At 51.0% G+C, this 27,713-nt stretch overlaps 1 protein-coding gene and 1 pseudogene across 1 annotated transcript in view; both read left to right on the forward strand.

The window, feature by feature from the left end:
- The first annotated feature begins 700 nt into the window (after nt 1-700).
- Nucleotides 701-27,713, forward strand: part of LOC137618117 (large ribosomal subunit protein mL64-like) — a 148,738-nt gene continuing 121,725 nt past the window's right edge. Inside the window, exon 1 of the mRNA XM_068348122.1 lies at nt 701-1,058. Coding sequence (XP_068204223.1) covers nt 840-1,058 — 219 coding nt within the window. The 5' untranslated portion in view covers nt 701-839. The remainder of the gene's footprint in view (nt 1,059-27,713) is intronic.
- LOC137630282 (5S ribosomal RNA) lies at nt 7,274-7,392 on the forward strand (annotated as a pseudogene).

Below are 27,713 nucleotides of genomic sequence, written 5' to 3' on the forward strand. Positions count from 1 at the left end.
GAGCCTCATGACGGAGATGTCATGACTATTAGAATTAATTCATACCGAGTATTACAAGCAGGATGGTACTGTCCAGGAAGACATGAAGGCAAAAGATTGTCAGAATTAAGAAAAATCGTATGCAACATGCGTAACTAAGTTTATATATATATATATATATATATATATATATATATATATATATATATATATATATATATATATATATATATATATATATATATATACTAGACGTGTGGGCAAATATTTATACGAAATTTAAATTTTGTATACATCTTAACAAGTCATAGCGAAATTTACAAGGGAGTACATTGGCTCCAAAGTTTGAGCCAGATCTCCTACTAAAAGTAAAAGAAGAAGAATAAGTCATAGCGATATTGATATTTTTAGAGCAAGAACTAATACGTTAAAACTAAATATTGTAAATAGACACAATTGGAGGAATGTAAACTGTAATTTTTGTGAAAATGAGAAGGAAGATTTGATACATTTTTTGTCGTTTTGCCAGGAATATAGAAAAGAAAGGAATGAAATAATTGAGCTACAACAACCATACGAGAAAGACCTAAAGAAAATAGTAGGACTATTTTTATTTAGTGAAACAAATATAGAAAAGAAAAAAGAAATATTAAACCTGGTGTGGAGGAAAAGACAAAACAGTATAAAAAGATAAACTTTGGAGGCGCCGTTGCATAGATGCCTCACCCCGGAACCTGAACCTGAGCGAACGCAACCTGTAAACACATACCCCTCTCAAGTTTCGGGGAACGAAAACAAGAAATTACTGTTAAACTTACAATTAAGTGGTAGTTGGTCTTGTGATAACTCAACTTTACACAATGAGTTTGGCTACCCTTATCAAGGGCTTAAGGATACGGAAAATAGGCATAGTTCGTCAGTATTCCATATCAAGGAATTCAATCTCCACCGGTAGTCAAGAACAGGAACTAAGTCCTCATGAAGATTTGGAATGTGAAAATGAAGAGGATGACACCCGTGAGAAGATGCGTAACAAGTCTAGGCTCGGACCGAGAGCTTACGCTAAAATGCATAAATTGGTAAGCAACACTGGCTTCAGTTTAGTCTTCCCAGTAGCCTAACCTTTTATGGCCTTTATTATAGTTCTGGTCATAAAAATACACGGAGCCTTTAAATATTAAATACCAGTTCCTCCCGCGTGGATTAGAAATTAACTGGTGAATGTATGATAGCGGCCACCTGTATGTATTATTATGTCTAACTTAGAATACGGCAGTATAAGGGTGGTCGCAGTGGGGCGTTAGCCCCCCTGTTAGGTAAGTACATGGCTTGTAGGTTAGGTTAGTTGATGTCCATTTTTAATGAACGAGCAAGGAACTGGCCGCTGATGTACAAAGGCTCCAATAAACATCAACTAACCTAAACTTTCCCCCCCTAACCTAACCTACAAGCCATGTCCTTACCTACTTGCCTAACGGGGATGTTAACGCTCCCCCTGCAATCCCCTTACACAGCCGTATTCTAAGTTAGCCATAATAATACATACACCCCAAATACATTTTGGGACAGCATTAAATTGGTGCAGGTCCCAAGCCTGGGTAAATGGGAAGGGTTGGCAGCAGGAAAGGCATCCAGCCATGAAAAATTAGCCAAAACCAATATGGACAGTGGAGTTTGTGAGATTAGAATTAATGCTAGGGCATATATATGATGAAGAGTGGGACAGGGGTATATTAAGAACACTGGCCAGAAACATCGACACCACATAAAGTGGGAAAAGATGTAGACATAGAAGAAGAAGAATGAAATTGTAAAAATGAATGATTCTTAGCTTAGGACGACACGGGCTCTATCTATCTGGAAAGTTTGGAAACTAAGCAGGAGCTACCCGTGTCATGGTACGGATCAAAACCAGACTTAGAAAATTTCAGAGAGGTGGGCGAAACAACATTTTTTATTTTGACCAGATTTAATCGTGAAACCTAATGAACTAGTAATGAATAATTGATATATGAGGATTAAAATCATGTGGGGAACAGGGTGTTGTTGTAAAATAAAACCTACATTTTAATGATAAATAATGATTTTTCCATAGGAAAACTCCCATTTTGACCAGGTCTATAATTTTACGGTTAGTATATATTTTGATTACTAGCGAAACTTAAATTATCTGTAAGAAATGGACAAGTGCTGGCTAGTTTGGCATTTTCTCTATATATTTGATAGGGGCTGGGGTGTAATAACTTGCGTATCGGTCAATTTAAAAAATGAAATGAATTCTGATCTCTCACTTTAAGTCCATTGTTTACCCAAGGGGTTAACTGTTGCACTGTAATTTTTCAGTGGCTACTTTCCTCTTGGTAAGGGTAGAAGAGACTCTTTAGCTATAGTAAGCAGCTCCTCTGTAGAAGGACACTCCAAAATCAAACCATTGTTTTTTAGTCTTTGGTAGTGCCATAGCCTCTGCACCATGGTCACCCGCTGTCTTGAGTCAGAGTTCTCTTGCCTTAGGGTACGCTCGGGCACACTATTTCATACTTCTCTTCCTCTTGATTTGTTAAAGTTTTTATAGTTTATATAGGAAATATTTATTTTAGTGTTGTTACTTTTCTTGAAATATTTTAGTTTTCTTTGCTTCCTTTCCTCACTGGGTTATTTTCTATGGTGGAGCCCCTGGGCTTATGGCATCCTGCTTTTCCAACTAGGGTTGTAGCTGAGCAAGTAATGATAATTATAATTTGTTCCGTAACCGAAATACAAACCACGCCATTTACATTTGGTTTACCTTTTAGCGCAGCTGAAATGGCGAGCCATTAGAATTTAACGAGGGTGTATTACCCCCGCGCTAGTTAGCGGGGGGGGGGGGGGGGGGTTAGGGGAGTGGTAGCTAGTTACCTCTCCCCCCCCTCACACAGATGAATGCTCACTTTCACTTTTGGCTCGGACTGTGACAGACGTCTCTGTCTTGGTCCTCTCTTGGCAGCCATTGTTTGTTTTGTCTATACTTAATCGCTTACTTTTCTTTTACTCAATATATATGTAAACATGTTTTCATGTTTGTATATATATTTGAGTATAGATATCAGTAAGTTTCCTTTTCAGATTTGTGTGTGTAGTGTACAATATCTACGTGGTGTCCTCGGCAGTTAGGCCACCACGGCGTAATTTTATGGGTGGCGATCGAGTTTGACTTCGGTCTTCTCTCTCTCTCTCTCTTGAGGTCGTTCACCCTTTTACTACGTGTTACTACGCCCTTGTAGCTTCCTTTCCGTTTGGGGGGGGGTTGCTACGCCGTACATTTGTCTCAATTAGTTTATGAATCTAATTGTAGTTGTTTTTTTCAGCTTGTAGAACGATTCCTTTCGGGGTTTTCGTTCTTTCTTTAGTGTTCACTCATTTTTAAATTACATAATTACATAGTTTCATAATTATAATTGTTATAATTCTGTTTTGGTTACAGCTCTCCTTCCGTGAGTGTAAGTGGTTGTGAGGGCACGTGCCTGTTGTGTAATTCTTGTTTCCTTTCCCTCGGGATTCCTCTTCGGAGCCTTCCCGGGGGAATGAATGTGTACTAATGATTTTTGTTTTATTTTTTTACAGTTACCGATCTAGTTTGTTTCTGTAATATGGCAACGGTGTGAGCTGTCTTGTTGAGGCCTGGGAATTCGGCTGTTGCTGCCTCCCCCCTTGTATTTTCGTCAGGGGCGTGTCTCCTTCTACTGGAAGTACTCCCGTGACGACGGACAGCTCTCCAGTTCATTTTAGAACTCTCAGGAGGCTTGCCTCCTTGGGCGGGTAACTTTCCTTCCGAGGGAAGTTTTTCCTGTCCAGGCTTGAGTATTTCCCCTTTTGGGGGGTTCTTCTCTTGCCTTTTTTTTGTGCGACTATGCTCTTGGTGCTGAGCGGTCACACCTGCAGTTTCGCTCAAGGGGCTGGGCAACTGCAGGAGCCCCTCTTCGGAGGATTGCTTCTTTTAGGTCACTGGCTGACCAGTCTCTTCTACGAAGTGTTTCTCTTTCGTTCGCGAGAGAGTACACTCATAGAGACTCCTCTTCGGAGGATTCTTCTGCTGCTGTTGCTGTTGGCCTCCCTCGCCGTAAGGCCCACTGTCCGCCTCGTCGTAAGGGCCTCTCATCTCCCTATAAGGGTGCTAAGAGGCGCCTTTTTGAATCTCCGTTTGCAGCCTACAACTCCTTTTTCTTGATCTTCCGCCTTGGTGCAGATGGACAGCAGTCTGATCTCGTCTTCCGACGGGCAACGGTCTTCCCGACGGACAACGGTCTTCCAACGGACATCAGTCTCCCGGCGGACAGGCTACGGTCTTCCGATGGACATCTGTCTCCCGACGGACAACGTTCCCTTCGGGGCAAAGGGTTGCCCCCCACGGGGGTTCTTCCCTTGCGTGTCAGGGTTCCCCTGCGCGCCCTTCTGCTGTGTTCTCTCCTGCTCCTGCTCAGTGTTAGCGCACAGGCGCTCTCCTGCTCATCAGCGCTTCCTGATTGCTAGCGCTCTCCTTTCGCCAGCGCTCTCCTGTTCGTCAGCGCTCTCATGATGATCATCCCTGCTGTTCCTGTTGGTTCCTGTTACGCGCCCTGTGCGGCCATGTTCGCCCTCGCGATCTAGAACTTCGGTTCAGGTCTGGGTCAAGGACTCTTCTTCTATGCGCAGGCTTCCACGCGTTGCCTTCTGCTCGTCAGCGATCATCAGCTCACCAGCGATCACCTGCTCGCCAGCGTTCACCTGCTCGCCAGCGCGCACAGGCGATTTTAGTATCGCCTATTCAACAGCGTTCTACACGTCAGCGATCACCTACCTGCGCATGCTGCTCGCCATCGCGCGATCGCCCACCTGCGCATGCTGCTCGCCATCGCGCGATCGCCCACCTGCGGATGCTGCTCGCCATCGCGCGATCGCCCACCTGTGGATGCTGCTCGCCATCGCAGGATCGCCCACCTGCGCATGATGCTCGCCATCGCGCGATTGCCCACCTGCTCATGCTGATCGCCATCGCGCGATCGCTCACCTGCGCATGCTGCTCCCATCGCGCGATCGCTCACCTGCGCATGCTGCTCGCCATCGCTTGCCAACGCGTCGACATGCCACAACGCGCCATCGCCAACCTGCGCGTTGGCGCTCACCAGCTCACCACCGATCACCTGTTGATCCATATCGCCAGCGGTCTTCCTCGCCCACGCGGCAGCGCGTTTCCTCGCCATCGCGCTAACGCTTGCGTTCGCCACCTCGGACTCGCACTCATTCACCTGCCCACCCTCGCGACCGCTCGCCTGCGCGCCCGCGCGACCGTTCGCCTGCGCGACTGTACGCCCGCGTGACCGTTCGCCTGCGCGACCGTACGCCTGCGCGCCCGCGCGACCGTTCGCCTGCGCGACCGTACGCCTGCGCGCCCGCGTGACCGTTCGCCCGCGCGATCATTCGCCTGCATGTCTACGCTCAAGCGCGTCCGCGCACATGCTCTCCAATGTTCGCCCGCGCGCGAACCAACGGTGTTCCATCGCGCGAACCGACGGTGTTCCATCGGTCGAACCTACAGTGTTTCTTCGCACGAACGTCGGCTTAATTCTTGCAGTATCCATTGCTCGTCTATGGGTTATCGCTCGCCGACCACCAGCTCTCGCCCTTCCTACCACGCTCGCCCTCCTTCTGCGCTCCTTCGCTCACCTTCGTTTGCGTTCCTGCGTGACTGCGCATGGGCGCTTCCACGTTCGCCCACGCGCAAATCTTTGAATTACTATCGCGCGAGCTCCAGGGCGATTGCGACCACGATTCCCATTGGGGTTTTCGCAGCCTGGCGAGTTCTTCTGGAGTGTATTTCCAGAACACGGCCTCACCCCGTAAACGCAGAGCATGGCACTTGCAAGAATAGGAAGAAACTTCAGGGAGGTCTGAGCAACACTCCTCTTTCCAGAACCTGGGTTAGCCCTTCCCCGTCATTCCCTGGAAGGATTTTTGGCGAGGGGGGCTTTCCGTTCGAGATTTCTCCATCGGCCAAGGGGTGACTGCTTACCCCTTCCTCTGGGGGCTTACCAGGTCCTTTCCCTCCTCGGTTACGGCCCGAGGTTTGGTTCAAGGAAGCTATAGGAAGATCATGGGTACTTTCCTCCTCTCGAGCTCAGGCACCTTGGCCTTTCGTCGTTAAGTATCTAACTTGCGGACAAGCTCGATGTTGTACCATCTGGACGCGCTGACTGAGGGCTTCCTTCGGTTGTCTCATCTGTGGAGGTCGACGACCTCAGACACCCTTCCATCCTTGAGAAGAGTTAGTTTGTGCCCAAGGACAGAGACTTAGACAGCGGCTGTGCAGAGGAAATCGACTTCCGTTTTCACTCCTCCAAGGCGCTTTCTTCCAGACTCTGCAGGGCTCCAGCGCCCTTTTCTTTCAACCACGTCGGCCTAAATTATCGGCTACGACAACTGGGACAAGGTGTCCAATTGCAGTTTCCTCCTGTCAGGAACAGATGGCACGGGAGGCTCCTCCGGGGGGCATAGTCCTAAAAGGAGCGGCAGAGTTCACGAACTCTAGGATTGCAGGTTTCTCGCTGGGAGGATGCTTAAGGTTACTCATCCGGATGACAGCTTCCCGATGCCCATTCCCGCACAATCTCTGTGATCAGCCAAGGATATCGCGCCTGCCGTCTCTGTCAGCAAATTCAGTGTCTCTGAACCTCTATGCCATAGCGTCGGCAAGAGTTGCCCGGTTGGGCAGAATGATCCATACCTTAGGCGAAGGTCCCCCATAGGATCATCGACGGCTTCACCCCCGGCCTCTTCAGTCGATCCTTTCTTGTAAGGAAGGATCTGAGAGGGGAGTTCCGTAGTCGACCTCTCAGCCCTGATCAAGTTTGTCGAACAAACTTCGGCCAGCGTAGAACAGCAGAATCGATCAGACTGGTAACGAGGCGACAGGACTCCTTAAACCCTGGATCGGAAGGACGGGTACTTTCAGTTTCCATTCCATCCATCTTCCAGGGAGCTCGTCGAATTCAGCCTAGACTGCAAGTATTCCTGCTTATGATGCAGTGTGGCTATCCCGCCGTGGCATAGCAGGTTTTTTTCCCCAGAGAACTCTCCCTGCTTTCCTCATGACCGCTCAGGTGCAGGCTTCCGCCTCCTCTGCTTTTTGGAGGGCTGGTCAACTCCGGTAGGCTCGGGTTCGACCTTCTTCAGCGCCGGGACAAGCTTCCGGATGCTTACCATGAGTGTGGGTTCATGGTATTTTGCTTGGAGCCTTCTCTTCTTCTGCCTCAACATCTGGAGTATCTGGCCATGATATTGAGTCAATGGCCTTACCATGTTGGAAACCCCGCTTCTCGTCTGTCCAGCGAGGTTAAGCAACGTCGGTTCTGGTCGGTACTTGGATGGGTGACCACCTGGGGACGCCAGATTCTGTTGCCACATCCTCCGAGCCTTCCTTTCAGTTGACTGTGGCAAGACTGAGGAGAGTCGCAGTACCTGTTCTCAGTCAAGCAGAGCTTTCAGCCCTACCTTGGAACGTTTCCTAGTTCTCCTTTCCTCATTGACCCGTCTATAGTCCGAACGGTCGCCTCAGGATAAGTTCCATGTGGGGCGGTCCAAGTTCCGGTGGTTTCAGGCAACGTTTAACCGGACTTCCTGGCCCCTATGGGACCAGCGGAACTATTAGACCTGCAATGGGTGTTGACCTATGGAACCTCTTGATGGTAGTGGATATTCTCGTCCTTTCCCCACATTCTTGATGCTGTTCTCGGACTTGTCAAAGGAAAGGGGGGGGGGGGCATGTTCCGGTCCAGGCCTATGGTCAAGACCTGAAGGATACCTCTCCATCATTCAGGCAGGCTTAGGGGCCGTAGTCTGGCCCCTCTACAGATCCTACAGAGTCGCCCCGTGCGCGTCGACTTCATGATTCTGTCGTGTTCTAACCAGCAGGGGACGCATTTTCACACCTTCACATCTTGCAGTGGAGATACCGGGATTGAGATTATCTCAATACCACCATCGGCTCTCTCATTCCAGGCAGAGGAATGTTCTCTCCGACTATCCGAGCAGAGCCTCGTAGAGAGAGTGTACCTGGGGGTCTTTGACCTTGAGTAACCAGCAAGTCCTGGTCTGGGGGACCTGATCGCGACAGCTTGGAACCTCAAGCTTCCGCTGTTCTTCCCCCCAGTCTCAGACCCCGAGACTCTGGCAAGATGCATTCCGGTGATGGTGGGACAACTTCGACGCCTGCGTCTTCCCTCCTTTTTGTCTGTGGACAATGGGTCTCAACAAGACCAGGTTGTCTGTCAACCTTTCAATGGGAGAGCTCCACTGGGACTATGCGCAGAACGGTTTCTGGACCCTCTGCTTTCCCTGACGGAACTCCCGGGAGAGCTTCTCCCACGGTGCAGACTACTCAAACAACCACACTGCAACATCTCTCCCGAACCGGGGCGTCGCTTCGGCTTCATGCCTGGACACACTACGCCTCCTCCTCAAGAAGAGACGACCCGCTACAGTCGCGGTACGGAGGTCGCGTCATCTGCGATAGTCATCCGCAGGGGTCTTCCAGGCAAAGTGAAGAGTCTTCGGTGGTTGGTGCCGTGGGGGATATACCTCTTCCCTTGAGGCCTCTTCTCCAGCAATAACGGTCTTATTGCCTTTCGGCGGGAGGAAACTCCTTTCCGCTCTCGGCAATGAAGCCTGTCGCTCAGCCTTTCCCTGACCTTCAGGCTTAAAGGAATAACTTTTTCCTGCCCGCTGGATCTTTCCTCGCTCATGCGAAGCTACGATCGTCCCTGCCCTAGTCGGAGGAAGACCTCCAACTTGGAGCATGGCTCGGACTTTTAGTCCTTTAAGAGATCTTCTCAAGACCCTTTACGACAGGCCTCGGATTGTATTCCGCCTTGGGTCTCCTGCTCACTTTGGCCACGGCCAGTGTGTAAGCAATCTTCTTGGTCTCGTACGACTCCGCCCTTTCTAAGGAAGAGGGGAAGGCAACATTCAGGTTCGCTCCTGAGTTGTTGGCTAGACTCAGAAACTGGGGGTCCCGGCCCTTCGGTCCAATTCCTTCAAGATTTCGAGTCTCCATTCTGTATCTGATGTCCCAAGACCTTCTCTTTCTTGCCAGTAAAGGAATCGAGAGGTTAGCTTTGGAAACGCCTGCAATTTGTATTCAGTTGCAGCCGATTTGGGAGCACAAGGAGGACACGGGGGAGAGTCACCAGTATACCTCTTCAGCCCGGACTCAAGGACATTCATCTCGACCTGTCTCCAGACCCTCCCCCGTCACGTCGCCCTACAGCACGATGTTGGATACATCGCAACGTCCCTCGCCTTCGAGTAATACTACTCTGTGATGCAGGTGCTACAAGCTGGAGTCTGGAAGCGTCTAATGACCTTCGCAGCCCGCTTCCTGCAGGGCGTGACCCACAGGAGTCTCGATACGTTTTCTATCGCTCTGTGGTGGCTACACAACAGCTGGTCTAACCTCAGGCTCCTTTTTGGACAGGTAGCAGAAGGTTGAAGGCATTGTTATCAGGTTTTAGTCTGCATGAACGAAAGAAGTATGTCTGGCCCTTATTTCTTTCTTCATCATCCCCTCTACGGGGAAGCAGCATCCTGGTCTCTGCATAGCTGACCTCAAACCTCTGCAGGTAAACCATGCTTCCTTGTGTTCCGAATATTGAGTCAATACTGTGGCGTCCCCCATACCCTGACGAGGTGGTATTGGGAACGTCCTAACCCAGAGTTCCTTCTGGAACTCCAGGTCAACTGCCTAGGACGGGTCACACTTCTTCCTTCACACACAAGCTTATGTAGGCCACACGGTTCCTTGCGGAGCAAGGAACTTGTGAGGTGCAGGGACTCCTTTTCTCGAGTGCGACTCACTCGGATTCTGAGTCCCCGGGTAAAGCCAAAGCCAGTATGGCTGGGGACTTTCCACCCTACCTAATGGGTAAGTCACCCAATGTAAATAGCGTGGTTTGTATTTCGGTTACGGAACAAATGACAAATTCGAAGATAATTTGTATTTTTCCTAACCATACAAACCTTAGCTATTTACACATATTTGCCCGCCAGCCCTGTCCCCCAAGACAAGTCCTACCTCTAAGTGAAAGTGAGCATTCATCTGTGTGTGAGGGGGGGGAGAGGTAGCTAGCTACCACTCCCCTACCCCCCCGCTAACTAGCGCGGGGGTAATACACCCTCGTTAAATTCTAATGGCTCGCCATTTCAGCTGCGCTAAAAGGTAAACCCAATGTAAATAGCTAAGGTTTGTATGGTTAGGAAAAATACAAATTATCTTCGAATTTGTCATATTTTGGGAGACTGATGGTGAGTTATTACCCATGCATTGCTAACACTCGCTTCTCTGTTTGTTGTATGATGTAATAATTACGAGCTTCCAAATATTTATGCACAAATTCCTGGAGGTTGTTTACAAGAGCCATTTTTTTTTCTGCCCTCCCCTTCAGTTTAATCTTAACCACCATCATATAAAGGCATCTCCAAGAGGGAACTAAAGGGGAGTACAATTTACTTTCAAATTTAGCGTAATTCCATCTATGTCTGTAATTGATTATGATGGAAATGCTCTCCGTTCAGTGTATAGCTATTGTTACTTGTGTGAAAGTAAAAAATAACCCCAAAATAATGACCTATGGGGATCGTGAGCGCAGCTCAACATGTCCCACTTGCCAGAACATAGGGGCAGTGAGGTTATGTATATTTGCGAGCAAAGTAAGCCATGGTGGAGGAAAAACCATCAGAAGGATATTTAGTGAATCATAGATAATTATGATACTATAATTTTCAACCACATACATGAACCATGTATTTGTTCTGTAACTGGAATACAAACCATGCTTTGTTCCGTAACTGGAATACAAACCACGCTATTTAATAGGGGTATTACTTTCGGCATAGCTGAAATGACGAGCCATTAATTTTTAATGAGGGTTTACAACCCACACCGCTAGTTAGCGGGGGTAGGGAAGGGTAGCTTGCTACCCCCTTCCCCCCCTCACACGCTTGAGCTCACTTTGCTCTCGGCTCGGATGGTGGTCGGACGTGTCCGCTCTCATCCTCGCCGTCATATTGGCAGCCATTAACACTCTTTTGTTCCTACACTAGATACAAACCCTCATTCTTTACTCTAGGAGATATTCTAGCGCGAGCTGGAAAATACGGACGAAAACCTTAACAAGGTCATTAATGACTGGGTCGGTAGTTATCCACCTGTTAGGGGTGGGGTATTGCCGGTCAGTAGCTACTGAATACCTTCAATCGAATTCTAGCTGTCGCAGTGGTAACACCGCTGCTCCTGCTTTTGTTTGACTGGCAGACTAGCCTTTCTTTAGTGTGTCTTTGATTAACTTTTTCTTTTTCTGTATTAGATGTGATGTCCTCTAATATGAGGAAGTGTCCCGGGATTCCCCCGAAATCTTGTGGCACATTCATGTCACCACCGGAGGTGGATCCTCATTCCCTATGCCCTTTGTGCAGAGGTCATAGGTGTTCTGAAGGCTCCCCTTGCCAAGTATTTAGAGAATGGTCGCCCTCTCAGTGGGATCAGTTCGTGAAGAGGAAGAAGAAATTCAAGAAGGATTCGTTACCTCCAGGTTCGCTGTCGAAAGGTAAGGAGTCTCGGGCCTCTTCTTCGGCTTCTCTTCCTTGCCTCCATCCTCCGGGGGGAAGTCAAGGAAGAGCGGCACCATTGACTTAACCCCCATTCCCCCTGGTCAGGTGGATCACGTTGCCCCTCCCAGTGGGACAATTTTTTCCGCAATCGGGAATAACTCTATTACCGCTTCCATTCCAGATCACGTACGAGCGGTATGGCCTGCCCTTGGTCTTCCTGGTTCTCCTTTGGTGGAAGTGTGGAACCAGTTCCTCGCGGGCACAGTTATACCTCAGGTCCCTTCTGTTTTGGAACCTTCGGGAGTTCCGGACCTCGCCTACATCCCGTCAACCCAGTCGGCAGCCGCTGAAGTGTCGGCAGATATAGTAACTTCAGCTCCCGCGACGCCTACTTTGCTTCTCGCTTGCACTTCTATGAAACCACAACGTCGCAAGCGCAATCATCGCAATACCTCCCCCTCCCCCTCCTCCTCTTCCTCATCGTCTTTGTCCTCCTCGAAGGCTAGGAGGGAGAGAGAGAAGAGGAAAAGGAGTGCTCGCTCTCCTTCGATCAGATTTTCTCGTCGGAGAGAGAGGCGACATAGGAAGAGACGTCATCGTTCTCGCTCTTCCTCGCCTTCCATCTCTTCACGAAATACAGTATCTCGCCGAGAGACTATTCTCGTATTCTCGCGTCATCGTTCTGCCTCACGATCGTCTTCCTCTCGCGAGGGATTATCTATGCGCTTTAAGAAAAAGAGCTCTACGATACGTTCTCACTCTTCGTCACAAAAGAGTTCTCCTAAGGGTAATAAGCGCTCCCGTTAGAGCGATTTTTCATCTAATCGTGCCCGGAGCACAGACAAGGGAAGAGCGCATTCTGAGCGCGATCCCTCTCCTTCACATATTAATTTGAGGAGCTCAGATCGCTCCAGGGAAGGGAGAAAGAGCACTTCGCACAAACAGAGAGAGAGCACTCCCGTCCTTTAACCTCCCGATCGCGCAAGTCTCCGGACTTTTCCACGCTGGGCCATTCACCTCGCCCTCGTGTTTCAGACAGAACAGCTCCGGTTCCCGTGCTCCCTAACGAGTTATGGAATATGAGCCTCACGAGAACCTTGGAAGAAGACGCAGGGGTTCAACCCTTCTTTTCCTCGGTTGAGAACAGAGGGAAAAGGCCAGACTGCCGATCAGTGCAACCTCTTACTGAGACAATACCGATAATTCGGTCGCCTACGCCTATACCATCGACTTCCAGGCAAGATCAGGCGCGCGCGGCGCCATTAGCCAGCGCTCAGCCTTCCCTTGGAATAACGGCAATGGAGTATCCTACTTCGCCGTTACCTCCAGACACTCGGGCTTCTATCGCCCTTCCTCACGATGAATTAGCGCGGCCGGAAGATTCCTCGGAAGAACAACCATCAATGGACTTAGAGTCCTCCTATCTGAGGGCTCTAAGAACGATGTGTAATATCTCAGGTCTCGGTGATCTACATCTGTCGCCTCGACATACCGACGCTCCAGCTTTAGACAGACTATGTCGTCCTCCACCAAACCCTAAGACCAGAATCGAACTTCCCTGGTCTATTCACACTGCAGGCCGTCTGAGGAAGGTTTCGCAGGCGGTCTCGGGGGAAACGGGTTCCTTGAAGTCCCAAGGGTCCCATAAACTTCTGCAATTCCCGTTTTCGAGGCAAAAGCGCTTTTACAAGGTCAGAGATGCCAACCCTTCTCCTCTGACCCTGGATCCCCTCACAGCAAGGCTCTCACCTGGCTGCTCTTCAGAGAGACTCTCTTCTCTCCCAGTCTCCTTCACCGCCACAGAAGCCTCGGCAATGGAAGCAGCTTCAATGTCCCTTCTGGAGGCACGAAGACCTATCAAACCAAAACTCCATGCAGTCCCTGCAGGAAGTCCTAGCTGCTGGGGCTAAGACAATGGACTTCCTAACTGCTACGACTGCAACCATGTGGGGCAACTGGATTCTCAAAAGGAGGGAATCAGTAGTTTCCAGACTTCATAGGATCATCGGTAAGACCGAGAAGTCAGATTTGAGAAACTCGGATCTTCTGCAACCTCTCCTCTTTTCTAAACAAGCAGTTTCAACTGCCTTAGATACTTGGAGGAAAAAGATGCAGGACACCGCGATGCAAAAGGCTGCTTCCCTTCGCACAATGCAACAGCAGCCAACTCCACAACCCAAAACCACAACCGCAACTCCACTCCCAGCCAAGAGCCTCAGCCGCCCCTCTTTTATAGCCAAACCTATGGGCAGAGGAAAATCGGCTCCTCCTAAGGCTAAAGGCAGAGGGAGGAACCCTAGATAGAAATAGGGTCACGGCTCCCCCCTCACAGTGTGTAGGGGGGTGCCTGGAGGGGAGTTGGAGGAGGTGGAAGGCTATGGGGGCCATGCAGTGGACCATCAAGGTGCTTCGTTGGGGGTACCGCATCCCCTTCATAGGCTCTCATCCTCCTCTAATTCCTCCCCCGATCCCGTCCTCTCAGGTCCCTTGGGATCCCGGGAAACAGCAAGCCCTAGCTCGGGAGATCCAGAGCATGCTTCTAAAAGGTGCCATTCAAGAGGTCTGCAACACCTCCCAGGGGTTTTTCAGTCGCCTCTTTCTGGTAGAGAAAGCCTCGGGAGGTTGGAGACCAGTAATCGATCTCTCGACCTTGAATCAGTTTGTGAAGCAAACTCCATTTAAAATGGAGACAGCAGCCTCCGTGACCGAAGCGGTGCGTCCAGGAGACTTCATGGCATCTGTGGACTTAAAAGATGCATATTTCCAAGTGCTGATCCATCGCGGATATCGGAAATTCCTGCGCTTTCTGGTTCAGGGTCGAATCTTCGAGTTCAAAGTCCTATGCTTCGGCCTCTCGACCGCCCCACAGGTCTTTACGAAGGTTTTCGAACTCGTATCCTCGTGGGCTCACAAGCACGGAATATGTCTGCTAAGATATCTGGACGATTGGCTACTCCTGGCCTCGTCCAGGGAGCTAGCTTTGGATCACCTGAGAAGACTTCTAGACCTTTGCAAGGACCTGGGTATCCTTGTACTGTAAACGCAGAGAAGTCTTGCTTGACTCCAACCCAAGTCTTAAACTATCTGGGTATGTTCATCAACACCCAAGTAGGGAGGGTGTTCCCTTCGGAAGACTGGAACAATCCATCGCCCAACTCTTGTCTCCACTGCCGCCTACAGCCAAGTCGTGGCAGAGTCTTCTGGGCCATCTTTCCTCCCTGGAAAAACTAGTTCCAGGTGGAAGATCAAGAATGAGAAGTCTCCAGTGGCATCTGAAGACCCATTGGTCTCAAAAGATCGATTCCCCATTCCTGTCAGTGGAGGTTCCAGCTCTGGTGAGACAAGATCTTCATTGGTGATCAACCAGAGAGAATACCCAAAAGGGCATTCCCCTCCAAAGCCCCAGTCCGAAGTTTAAACTCTTTCCGGACACATCGTAACGGGGCTGGGGTTCCCACCTAGGCCCGAAATTAGCATCAGGAGTTTGGTCTCCGATAGAACAAACTCTCCATATAAATCACCTGGAATTATTAGCACCCTGGAAAGGCCTAAAATACTTTGTAAAAGATCTACAAGGACGAGAGGTGGTGCTGATGAGCGACAACTCCACAGCCGTCTCATACATCAACAAATAAGGGGATACTCTGGCAAGAGACCTCTTGTCTGCTAGCGGTCCAGATTTGCCAGTGGGCGGGAGGTCACAACATTTCACTCACAGCCAGGTTTATTCCGGACCGGAGAAACATCGTGATGGATCAACTGAGCAGGCATCACCAAGTGTTGAGTGGCGAATGGTCTTTGGATCCTCGAGTAGCGAAGACAGTAATAGCTTTGTGGGGTTTCCCCACAATAGTCCTGTTCTCCACTTCTCTGAATGCGAAACTTCCCCGCTACGGGTCCCCAGTTCCAGACCATTAGGCAGCGATCCAGGACGCCCTTCAACATTCTTGGGACAACCTGGACGCATATGCCTTTCCACCCTTTTGCCTGCTCAGAAGGGTGATCAACAAACTCAGGACCTCCCGGAACTGCAAGCTAACTCTAATAGCTCCGGCATGGCCAAGCAGAGAGTGGTATGTAGACCTTCTTTCCCCTCTGGTTCAGGTTCCAAGGTTTCTGCCACTAGAACCCCTTCTGGTGACGCAGCCACACAGTGGTATCCCCCACGGGAGAATCCCCTTCCTGAAGCTTCATGCCTGGAGGCTGTCCAGTTACTCCTCAGAAGCAGAGGCTTTTCAGGGAAGGTGGCTGAGCACATATCCAGGCACCTGCACCAATCTTCCACAAACCTCTACTAAGCAAGATGTAGAGTGTTTGCAGCTTGGTGTAGAGGGCGAGGCGTGTCTCCACTCGATCCCTCTCTTCCATTAGTGGCATACTTCCTTGTGTACCTCAGGGAGGAAAAACTCCTCTCAGTCTCGGCAATTAAAGGCTATCGTTTAGCCTTAAGCCTCATCTGTAGACTGAAAGGGGTTGACCTTTCCACCTCAGAAGATATCACCTTGTTGATTCGAGGTTTTGAGAGATCTTGCCCCCCAGTTGAGATTAGACCACCACCTTGGGACGTGTCCCTGGTCTTACGTTTTTTGAAGGGACCACCCTATGAGCCCTTAAATAGGACCTCTGACTACTTCCTAACCCTTAAGACTGTCTTCCTAGTAGCTCTGGCCTCGGCAAAAAGGGTCGGTGAACTTCATGGTCTATCCTACGAAGTCACCCATTCTAGAGGATGGGGGGGAAGTCTCGCTCAACTTCGTGCCAGGCTTTGTGGCCAAAACTCAGAATCCTTCATCGGCCGATGAGAGGTTTAGAGAATTTCAATTTTCCAGCCTCAGTAGGGTAACACAGGATACTGACCAATTGCTACTGTGCCCAGTCAGGGCGCTAAAGAAATGCCTGAAGTGCACCAGACCTTTCAGACCATGCCTCCGTCATCTCTTCCTCAGTACTAACAAGGTAAAGAAGAGAATCTCTCGCAACACCATCTCTTTCTGGCTCAAGAAAGTTATTGCGAGAGCCATTCACGGAGACCCAGAGGCAGCTTAACCCAAAGCCCATCAAGTTAGGGGAGTGGCTGCCTCACTGGCATTTAAAAAAAATTTTTCAGTCTCCCAAGTCTTGAGAGCTGGAGTCTGGAAACGCCAATCTACATTCACCACTCACTATTTATTCGATGTGACACATAGGTCTCTAAACACCTTTTATATAGGACCTATTGTGGTAGGTCAACAGGTGCTGTAGCTACCTTACGCCCTTTTAGAAGACAGTAGCCATTGGTCGGGGATTCTGTGTTACACTAGGTTTTTAGAAGGACATCCATCTATCTTCTGTACTTCCTTCTTCCTCCCATCTGGGTATCCTAGTCTGTAACCAGTTTCAGCTGGACTCGCCAATGGAAATAAGGTATGAAACTCATCTGACTCCTCTCATAGGGTATAAGTTATACTCGTAGTCACGAGGGTTCCCCTTTTCAAGGTCAGGGGAATCCTAAGTATGAAAAGGTCCGAGTCGTATGTTCCCGACCCTCTTCATCCTGAAACATTTGTTTCCACGTAATTACAAACTTTCAGTCGTGCTAAGATTATGGGGATCTACAAAGGAAAGTTAACGGGAGATTTTTTCATCAAAAGAGTCTAGTCTGAGGACTATCTTCCCTAGGAATAGGGAACTCCTCGACCACCCTGACCTCAAAACTAAGTCTCCTATAGTAAAGAATGAGGGTTTGTATCTAGTGTAGGAACAAATGACAAACTTATAACAGAGTTTGTATTTTTCCTAACATACAAACCCGAATTTTTTACACAGATCTTCCCTCCGTCACCGCCCCCTAAAAATAGTCCTAGCTAGAATCCGATTGAAGGTATTCAGTAGCTACTGACCGGCAGTCCCCCACCCCTAACAGGTGAATAACTACCGGCCCGGTTGTTAACGACCTTGTTAAGGTTTTCTGCCGTATTTTCCAGCTCACGCTAGAATATCTCTTATAGTAAAGAATTTGGGTTTGTATGTTAGGAAAAATACAAACTCTGTTATAAGTTTGTCACTGTTCTTTCCTTTTCTAGATACTGTGTACGTGAAGTTGGCCTCTGCGACCATGCGCACTTGCCCAGGTTTTCCCGACCGCCCCTGTGGAACATTCATGTCGGCGATTGAGACAGATCCTCACGCCCTTTGTCCTTCTTGTAGGGGCCAACGATGTGATAGTGTCAACAAGTGTAGGAAGTGAAGGGAATGGTCTGCTTCCCAGAGGGAGAGGTTTTCGCAACGGCGGAAGAAGTCCAAGCGGGATATTTCTCCTTCGAAGGAAGAAAAACCCAAGGCTTCTTCTTCCGTCGTCCAAAGCTCCTCCGAAGCTCCCACTCGGTCGGTCTCTTTTGAGAGACCGTCGAGTGGTAGCGTAGACCAAATTATTTCTAATCAACCCCGAGTCTCGAGAGATGACGTTGCATCCCCTAGCGAAGCAGCTCCACCTCTCCCCCTGGGGAAGGACATGTCACTATCCTCCCTTTTTTAGCTTTGGTCCTCCTTGGGGCTTACGGGTTTGCCCTCCAAGGAGGTTTTGCTTGATTATATCCGCCTGGGTGTTGCTGTCTAGCAATCGTCACCGTCGAAGGTAGACCCTCTGACTCTTGTCGACATTGTGGTGTCACAAGTATCCCATGCGGCCTCAACTATCTCCTCTGCCACTCCAGATTCTTCGGTAGCTGACGGCTCAGTTTCCCCCCGTTCCTGACCATCCTACGAGGGGGAAACTAAGTCCATCATCAGTCTCTCCTGCTAGTATTTCTCTCCCTCGGGGAGTTCACTTACAGAGACTCCTCTTTGGAGGACTGCTGAAGGTCAGCTTGCTGATCCAACGGCCCCCAGAGGGCGCATCCGTCGGAAGGCTCGCCTTCCTCTTCACCATAGAGGCCTTCCTTCACCTGCGGTGAGGAGGCATCTCTTTGGTTCAACGTCATCTTTGCAGTCCCCCGCAGAGGAGCCTTTAGACCGATCTTCCATCACTGCACTTGCTTTGGTCCTGGACCTCTCTGCAGATCGTTCAGGATCTCCATTGGTGGAAGGTTGTCCTTTTAAAGGACACGTCGACCTTCCACCCGACAGACCTGCCGATCTGCCGTCGCCGTTCCTGCATGGTCCTAACAAAGCTCCACCTGAATGCGCTACGCGGCCATGCAACCAGACCACCGCTCATCAGTAGCTCATCAGGCCCCATCACTACAGTGTGCTGCTCATCCTGCTCGCCCTAACACAGGGCATCATCCTAAAGCCCTTACGCACCAACAAGAGCATAGCTCCACCATGCGCCCTCATGCGCACATGCGCCAACTATCTCCTGTGCCCACTGCGCTCACTCGCCCTGCGCCTACGTGCCAACGATCTCCTACGCGCCAGTGCCCACCTGCACACCAACACTCACCTGGGCGCCAACGTTCTCCTGCGGAACAGCGCTCTCCCGCGCGCCAACATTCTCCTGCATGCGCACCCTACATCGCGCTCTCCCGAGCGCCATATTGCGCTCCATCCTACGCGCCAGGTAAAACCTGTGCGCCAACTTGTAGATGAGACAGCCATGCTGCCCTCACGAGCGCGCCGTCCCTTACCAACGCGCCAGCGCTCACCTGCGCGGACTCACAAGGATGCGCGCCAACAGTCTCCTGCGGTCCCATCATGAATCTACTGCGCACTAGGGTACATTCTCCTACGCGCGCGAGCACTCTCCCGCGTGCCAGCACACACATCCTGATTCTCCTGCGTGCCTGTGCTCTCGCGAATATTCTCCCATGCACCATCAGTCTCCCGCACGCGAGCACCAATATTCTCCCTCGCCCTAGCGCCATTATTCTTCCTCGTTCGAGCGTCAATATTCTCCCGTGCGTGAGCCTATGCATCACAAGGAACGACGTCCGGCAATGTCGCCATCGCCTCATTCCCCTCCCCGCAAGCGCATACCACCGCGCATTGTGGGAGAAGGGAAACTTCCAGAGGGGTTCAGGATCCCAAAGCTACCATAGGTGAACCCACCTATTCCAGAGATTCCTCCCAGGGATCCTTCAGTCCCTTTCCCTTCAGGGGGTATGTCTGAGAGTGCCTCTGTCAGCCAACAGCCGTGGTTCAGTGCCCTGATCAGAGCCGTAACTCAGGCTTTCAAGCCTGTGATCTCTGGTCTAGGACACGAAACCATGGCTTCCTCTACCCCGCTGAAGAGGAAAAGAGGAGTTCTGGACGAGGTCACTTCTCCGAGGGCGAAATTGAGTCCACGCAGACCTTCGAGGAAAGGTTCCTCCTATTCCTCGGACTGACTCTCCTTCCCTTTCAGACGAAGATCTCCCGTCAGCAAGGGAATCATGCGAAGAGAGTCTTTCCCCCATCGCACCAATGGAGGAAACCTCTCTTCACGCCGAGAGTTCCACACAGTCCGGGATTAGAAGGAACATACTACCCTCATCAATGTTGGAGTCTTACATCGTTCCCCGGAAGGAATCCAAAGACTCCAAAATATTGCCTAAGTCCTCCACTAGGGCTAGGATGGAGCCAGCCAGCCAATCAGGAAATGTCCACGATTCTCCCCAAGAAGAGCCTTCGGGAATAGAGGGAGACTTTGCTGCAAGTCCTACAACAGGAGGAGACCAGCAGGAGTCAGAACACACATTTTGGCAGGTTCTGACTCTAATGAGGGCTCTCTACGGGTTTTCCAACCCAGAGATCCCTCCTCGAGAGGGCAAAGACACGGTCTTTGGTACTCGAAAGCCCTCTAAGACCAGTGCAGCCCTACCCTGGTCTGAAGGGATAAAGAGTACCAGGGACAAGATCGCCGAGCAGCTCTCCGAGATGTCCTCCTCCAACCGTTGCGGTACCACCAACAAGCTCCTCCCACCTCCTCGCGTACAGCAGAGGAGGTACTTCAAGATCCTAGAGGAGCCTTGTTTAGCTCTTCTACTTCACCACTCACTGGAAGAGCTAACCAAGGGAATCCCTCTTGAGAGACTCTTCAACCCACTGGTCTTGTTCTCGGCAGCCGAGATCCTCAACCAGGAGACGGTCTCGAAGTGTGCTATGCAAGCTACTTCGTGGCTCGATATCTGGTCGGGGACCATAGGTATCCTGATACGTTCTGAGGATTTCACCTAGGAATGTACCAGGAAAGCTATGGAAACCTTCCTCCTCTCAGGTACTCGCACGATCGAGTTTCTTGCCCACCAAGTCTCGAACTTGTGGGCAAATACCATCCTGAAACGTCGAGATGCAGTAGCTGAGAGATTCCACCAGAAGGTCCCTAGCGTCGAGATCAATAGGCTCAGACATTCCTCCATAGAGGGGTCTTATCTGTTTGAGCCTAAGGATGTGGAACATGCTGCTGAGAGGTGGAGGAAGTCACATCAAGACTCCCTCCTTCATAGGGCTTCAACATCCAAGCCCTATAAGCCTCCAGCACCACAGCAGTCCCGTTCTGCCAAGACCACTACGACAACAACTGCAGCGAAGATGATGGTGTCTGAGCCCTTTCCTGTCAAAGAAAGGAAAGGCAAAAAGTACTCCAGGGGAGGAAAAATCCTAGAGGGAGCAGCCGAGACCACAAACGCTAAGATAGGCAGTCCCCCTGCATTTCCACCAGTGGGGGGGATGCCTACAAAGTTGCACAAACAGGTGGAAGCAACTCGGGGCCGATTCCTGGACAGTCTCTGTGATCAGTCTAGGATATCGCGTCCCGTTCATAACATCTCTACCTCCCCTGACCAGGAATCCAGTGTCATTGAACTCCCTTGCCATGGGATTGGCAAAGGGGCAAGCCCTTTGGGCAGAAGTCCAGACCCTGTTGAAGAAGGGCGCTCTCCAAGAGGTCCTCGACGGATCCCCAGGCTTCTTCAGTCGACTCTTTCTTGTAAAGAAGGCATCTGGAGGCTGGAGACCAGTCATCGGCCTCTCAGCTCTGAACAATTTTGTCAAACAAACTCCGTTCAGCATGGAGACGGCATACACGGTCAGACTAGCAGTAAGACTGCAAGACTTCATGTGCACACTGGATCTAAAGGACACGTACTTCCAGATCCCAGTCCATGCGTCTTCAAGGAAGTATTTGATATTCAGCCTGGAGAACAGAAAATACCAGTTCAAGGTGCTGTGCTTCAGTCTTTCCACAGCACCACAAGTCAAGGACGCGTACTTCCAGATCCCAGTCCATCCGTCTTCAAGGAAGTACTTAAGATTCAGTCTGGACAATTGAAAATACCAGTTCAAGGTGCTTTGCTTCAGTCTTCTTCAACACCGAGAAAAACTTCTGAGACTTTGCCAAGATCTGGGGATCATGGTAAATCTCGAGAAGTCCTCCCTGCTTCCCACTCAAAGACTGGTATACTTAGGCATGATTATAGACACCACTCTCCACAAAGCCTTCCCATCAGACGACAGGATAGCAAGGCTGAGAAAGATCGCAAGACCTTTTCTCAGACGAGAAGAACTTCCAGCCCAATCGTGGTTACGTCTCCTCGGTCACCTTTCATCGCTGGCCCGTCTAGTTCCCAATGGTCGCCCCAGGATGAGATCCCTCCAGTGGCGACTCAAATCCCGGGGAGTCGTAAGCTTGAGCTTGAGCTTACGACTCCCCGGAAATCCAGATCCCCATGGGACCTGCGGAACTGACGGACCTGCAGTGGTGGGTGGCAGACGAGAATCTACGAAAGGGAGTGGATCTTCTCGTCCCCCCCCCCCGTCTGTTTTCAAACGCTTCAAAAAAAAAGGGTTGGGGGCCCACATGTTGCACCACATGACCTCAGGCCTCTGGTCAGAGTCAGAAAAGTACCTCCACATAAATCTCCTAGAGATGAAGGCCGTCTTTCTAGCCTTTCAACTGTTCCAACAGTACCTGGCAAGTCACTCTGTGGTGGTGATGAGCGACAACACCACACTAGTGGCCTACATCAACATGCAAGGAGGTATTTTTTCGCAGCAACTATCCCATGTAGCAATAGAGATACTGAGATGGGTCGAAATCCACTCGATACCACTATCGGCATGCTTCATTCCGGGCAAAAGGAATGTGCTCGCCGACAACCTGAGCAGAGCATCTCAGATAGTGAGTACCGAGTGGTCTTTGGATCATCTAGTAGCCAACAAAGTCCTGACTTTGTGGGGTTCTCCAACTGTGGACCTCTTCGCAACGGCCCTGAACTTCAGGCTCCCGCTGTACTGTTCCCCAGTGCCAGACCCCAAGGCTCTCTGGCAAGATGCTTTCCAACAACGGTGGGACAACATCGACGTTTACGCCTTTCCCCCGTTCTGTCTGCTGAGGAGGGTACTCAACAAGACCAGAATATCGGTCAATCTTTCAATGACCCTCATAGCTCCGCTATGGAATCACGCAGAATGGTTCCCGGACCTTCTGCAACTCTTAACGGAGCCTCCAAGAGAACTCCCTCCATGATACAATCTACTTAAACAACCACACGCCAACATCTTCCACAAAGCTGTAGCTTCACTACAACTTCACGCCTGGAGACTATCCAGTATCTCTCTGAGTGAGGATTTTTGCAACAAGTTGCAATCATGATATCTGGACATCTGCAGAAGTCATCAGCAGCAGTCTACCAGGCAAAGTGGAAAGTATTCTGTGGTTGGTGTCGTGGAAGGGGTATCTCTTTTCTCGATGCCACTATTCCAGGAATAGAGGAGTTACTCGTGTATTTGCGTGAAGAAATGCGCCTATCAGTCTTGGCGGTGAAAGGCTATCGCTCAGCCTTAAACCTCGCCTTCAGACTGAAAGGAATGGACATTTCTTCATCGCTAGTGGTGAAGGCTATCGCTCAGCCTTAAGCCTCGCCTTCAGACTGAAAGGAATGGACATTTCTTCATCGCTATCACTTTCTCTACTCATACAGAGTTATGAACTTACCTGCCCTCAGTCAGAAGTGAGACCTCCCCCATGGAACGTGGTTAGAGTTCTCAGGTCTCTTAAGAGACCTCCCTATGAACCATTACACCAGCCATCAGATCACCACCTAACTTGGAAGACGGTGTTCCTGCTAGCTTTGGGCTCGGCCAAGTGAGTCGGCGAACATCATGTTCTCTCATATGACATCGCCCATTCAAGGGGATGGGGAGAAGTAACATTCAGCTTCATCCCTAAGTTTATTGCTAAGACTCAGAACCCGGGAGTAGCGAATCCACGATTCGACTCCTGGATTTCTAGTCTTCGTATTGTACCAGATGACCCAGACCATCTCTTACTATGCCCAGTAAGGAGCTTGAGGCTGTACCTCAAGAGAACAGATAAAGCCCGTCCTCGTGTGCCAGCACGATTCGTCAGCACAGGAAGGACTAAGAGGAGGATCACCAAGAACACCATCTCTGCATGGATTCGCAGGAACATTGACCTTGCACTGAATCCAGACCCTCCTCCGTCACGTTGCCCCAGAGCACATGATGTCAGGGGCATAGCTACGTCCCTGGCCTTCAAGAGAAATTTTTCAGTGACACAGGTTCTTCAAGCTCGGGTGTGAAAACGGCAGACCACGTTCACATCCCACTACCTGCAAGACGTGACCCACAGGAAACTCGATATTTTTTCCATCGGTCCTGTGGTGGCTGCACAACAGCTGGTTTAAAACCTCAAGCTCCTTATTGGACAAGTAGCAGAAGGTTGAGGGCATTGTTACCCGGTTTTAGTCTGCATGAATGAAAAGGTTTGACTGGCCCTTATTCTTTTCTTTATTCTCCCCTCTCTTGGGGAAAACAGCATCCTGGGTTCTCTACATAGCTGACCTCAAACCACTGCAGGTAAACCATGTTCCCTTGTGTTCCTAGTACAGTATTAATATTAATACTGTTACGTCCCCTTACCCTGACGAGGTGGTATTGGGAAAGTCCTAGTGTAAAAGTTTCCATCTAAAGAACTTCGGAACAGCTTTTTAGGATGAGTCACACTTCTTCATACCTTCACACACAGCTTGCGTAGGCCGCAGACCTTGCGTAGCAAGGTTTTAGCGAGGTGCAGGGGCTCCTTATTTCTTGAGTGCTAACACACTCAGATAAGGAACCCTGGGCAAAGCCAAAAAGCCAGACTGGCTGGGACGTCCACCCTTCCTAATGGGTGAGTCACCCCTATTAAATAGCGTGGTTTGTATTCCAGTTACGGAACAAATGACAAATTCGTAGATAATTTGTATTTTTCCTTACTATACAAACCTTAGCTATTTAACCAAACTTTCCCACCTCCAAGGAAAGTGAGCTCAAGCACAGGTGTGGGGTTAGCAAGCAACCCTCCCCTATCCCCGCTAACTAGCGGTGTGGTTAGTAAACCCTCGTTAAAAATTAATGGGTCGTCATTTCAGCTACGCCGAAAGTAATACCCCTTTGTTCCGTAACCGAAATACAAACCAAGCTATTTACAAAGGGTATTACTTTTAGCGCAGCTGAAATGACGAGCCAATAGTTTTTAACGAGGGTTAATTACCCCCGCGCTAGTTAGCGGGGGGTGGGGAAGGGTAGCTTGCTACCCCTCCCCCCTCCACACACCGGTGACTTGCTTCACTTCACTTTTGGCTCGGCGGTGATCAGACGTGTCTGCTCATCGCCTTCGTGACAGCCTTTAATTTTCTGCTTTTTCTTTTCAGCGTGTGTGTTGGTTGGAAGTTGACCTTCAGTTATTTTCTTTACTATGCGTACATGCCCTGGAGTTGCCGGCAATCCTTGTGGGACTTTCATGTCGGACGTTAATACGGATCCACACACCCTCTGCCCTCAATGTCGGGGCCGACGGTGTGACCAGGATAACATGTGCCGTGAGTGCAGGGAGTGGTCTGCCTCCCAGTGGGAGAGGTTTGGCCGTCGGCGTAAGAAGAAGTCCAAGAGAGACCGTTCTTCTCCGGGGTTAGCCTTGAAGGAGGAAGGTTCTCGGGACTCTTCTTCCGCCGCCCAAACCTCCTCCGAAGCTCCCCCTCGGCCGCCTCCTAAGGAGAGTCGTCCGAGTGGGAGCGCAGGCCCTTGTTCTGTTTCCCTACCTTCGGTGGGGGGAGAGGGCGTCGCCTCCCATAGCGAGGCGGTTCCCCCTCCTCCTCCGGGGGAGGTTATTAATAATGCCTTATCCAGTGATGATCTTTTACAGATTTGGTTGTCCCTGGGGCTTAAGGGCTTGCCCTCCAGGGTCGCTCTTATTGACCTTGTCTCGTTGGGGGCCGCTGGCCGGTGGTAGCAGAGGTAGACCCTCTGTCTATTGTCGACGTCGTGGTGACAGAGGCCTCCGACGTGGCTGGGCCTTCCGCCGCAGGTGCTGTTGCTGGTGATGGTGCTCAAGGCTCTACTCCTCCTTCCGTACATCCTTCGAAGGGGGAAGTGAGTCCTTCGGTCTCGACTGCTGCTCAGCTTCCTTCTGAGGGAAGTGTTTTGACGGAGACTCCCCTTCGGAGGACCGATGGTCCCGACGATCTCCCCCGAGGCCGCCTCCGCCGTAAGGCTCACCGCCCTCTACGCCACAAGGGCCTCCCTTCCCCTTACAGGGGGACTAAGAGACGCCTTTTTGGGTCTTCGTCCTCCGGGGGGACTCTCCTCGTCAGCCTCAACCTACTGCTCCGCCCTCCTTGAACCTCTCTGCAGACCGCTCACCATCTCCTGCCGGATCTTCGCCTTCTGGAGAACTCGTCACCCGACGGGCAACGGTCCCTTCGGGGCTAAGGGATTCTTCCCTTACGCGAGCAGTGCTAGCGCACAAGAACTCTCCTGCTCGCCAGCGCTCACCTGTTCGCCAGCGATCTCCTGCTCGCCAAGACTCTCCTGCTCGCCGACGCTCACCTGCTCGTCGGCTCTCTCCTGATGTTCGCCCCCCTCGCCAGCGCTCTCCTGCTCGTCAGCTCTCTTCCGAGCATCAGCGCTCATTTGAGGACCATCGCTCTGCGGTCTCTGACCACCCTTTAGTTCCTGCCGAACTCCCTGCTCACCATCTGCCTGGTCCTGTGGCTACGCAACATCGTGCTGCGCGTGTGTCAGAAACACATGTTCGCCAACGCGCCAGCGATCTTCCCGTTCCTGCTCGTGAACGCGCCGCACCACCTGTCCTCTCACAGGACACGCATCGACTTCTGCTCGCCAGCGATCACCAGCTCGCCAGCGATCACCTACGCGCCAGCGATTACCTCCTCGCCAGCGTTCACCTGCTTGCCAGCGCGCACAGGCGATCTTAGTATCGCCTATTCAACAGCGACAACGAACGCGCCCTCGTTCGCCAACGCTCCTGAAGGAACATGGTTCGCCAACGCTCCTGAAGGAACATGGTTCGCCAACGCTCCTGAAGGAACATGGTTCGCCAACGCTCCTGAAGGAACATGGTTCGCCAGCTTCTAGCTCGCCATCGCGCGATCGCCCGCCTGCACATGCCGCTCGCCATCGCTCGCCATTGCACGATCGCCCTCCTGCGCATGCTGCTCGCCATCGCACGACCCTGCACGATCGCCCGCTTACGCATGCTGCTCCTCATCGCACAACCCTGAACGATCGCCCTCCTGCGGATGCTGATCACCATCGCACCCCATCACGCGATCATTCACCTGCGCATGCTGCTCGCCATCGCACAACCCTGAACGATCGCCCGCTTACGCATGCTGCTCCTCATCGCACAACCCTGAACGATCGCCCTCCTGCGGATGCTGATCACCATCGCACCCTATCACGCGATCATTCACCTGCGCATGCTGCTCACCATCGCACACCAGTGCGTCGACATACCACATCGCGCCATCGCCAACTTGAGCGACTGCACTCACCAGCTCGTCATCGATCGCCTGTGGATCTACATAGCCAGCGATCTTCCTCACCTACGCGGCAGCACGATCCCTCGCCGTCGCGCCAACGCTTGCGTTCGTCGCCTCGGACACGTGTTCATTCACCTGCCCACCCTCGCGCCCACTCGCCTGCGCGCCCGCGCGACCGCTCGCCTGTGGGCCCGCTTGACCGCTCGCCTGCGCGCCCGCGCGATCGCTCGCCCGCACTCCCGCGCGACCATTCGCCCTCGCGCGACCAGCGTTCGCGGCGAATTCCACAGCCGGTGGTAGCAGCAGGGACGCGTGCTCCTAGACGGCACTCGGGATCACCTCCATCCAAGCACAGGTTGGTAGTGCAGGACGAAGACA

This window comes from Palaemon carinicauda, chromosome 2, assembly GCF_036898095.1.
Source record: "Palaemon carinicauda isolate YSFRI2023 chromosome 2, ASM3689809v2, whole genome shotgun sequence".
NCBI lineage: Eukaryota > Metazoa > Arthropoda > Malacostraca > Decapoda > Palaemonidae > Palaemon > Palaemon carinicauda.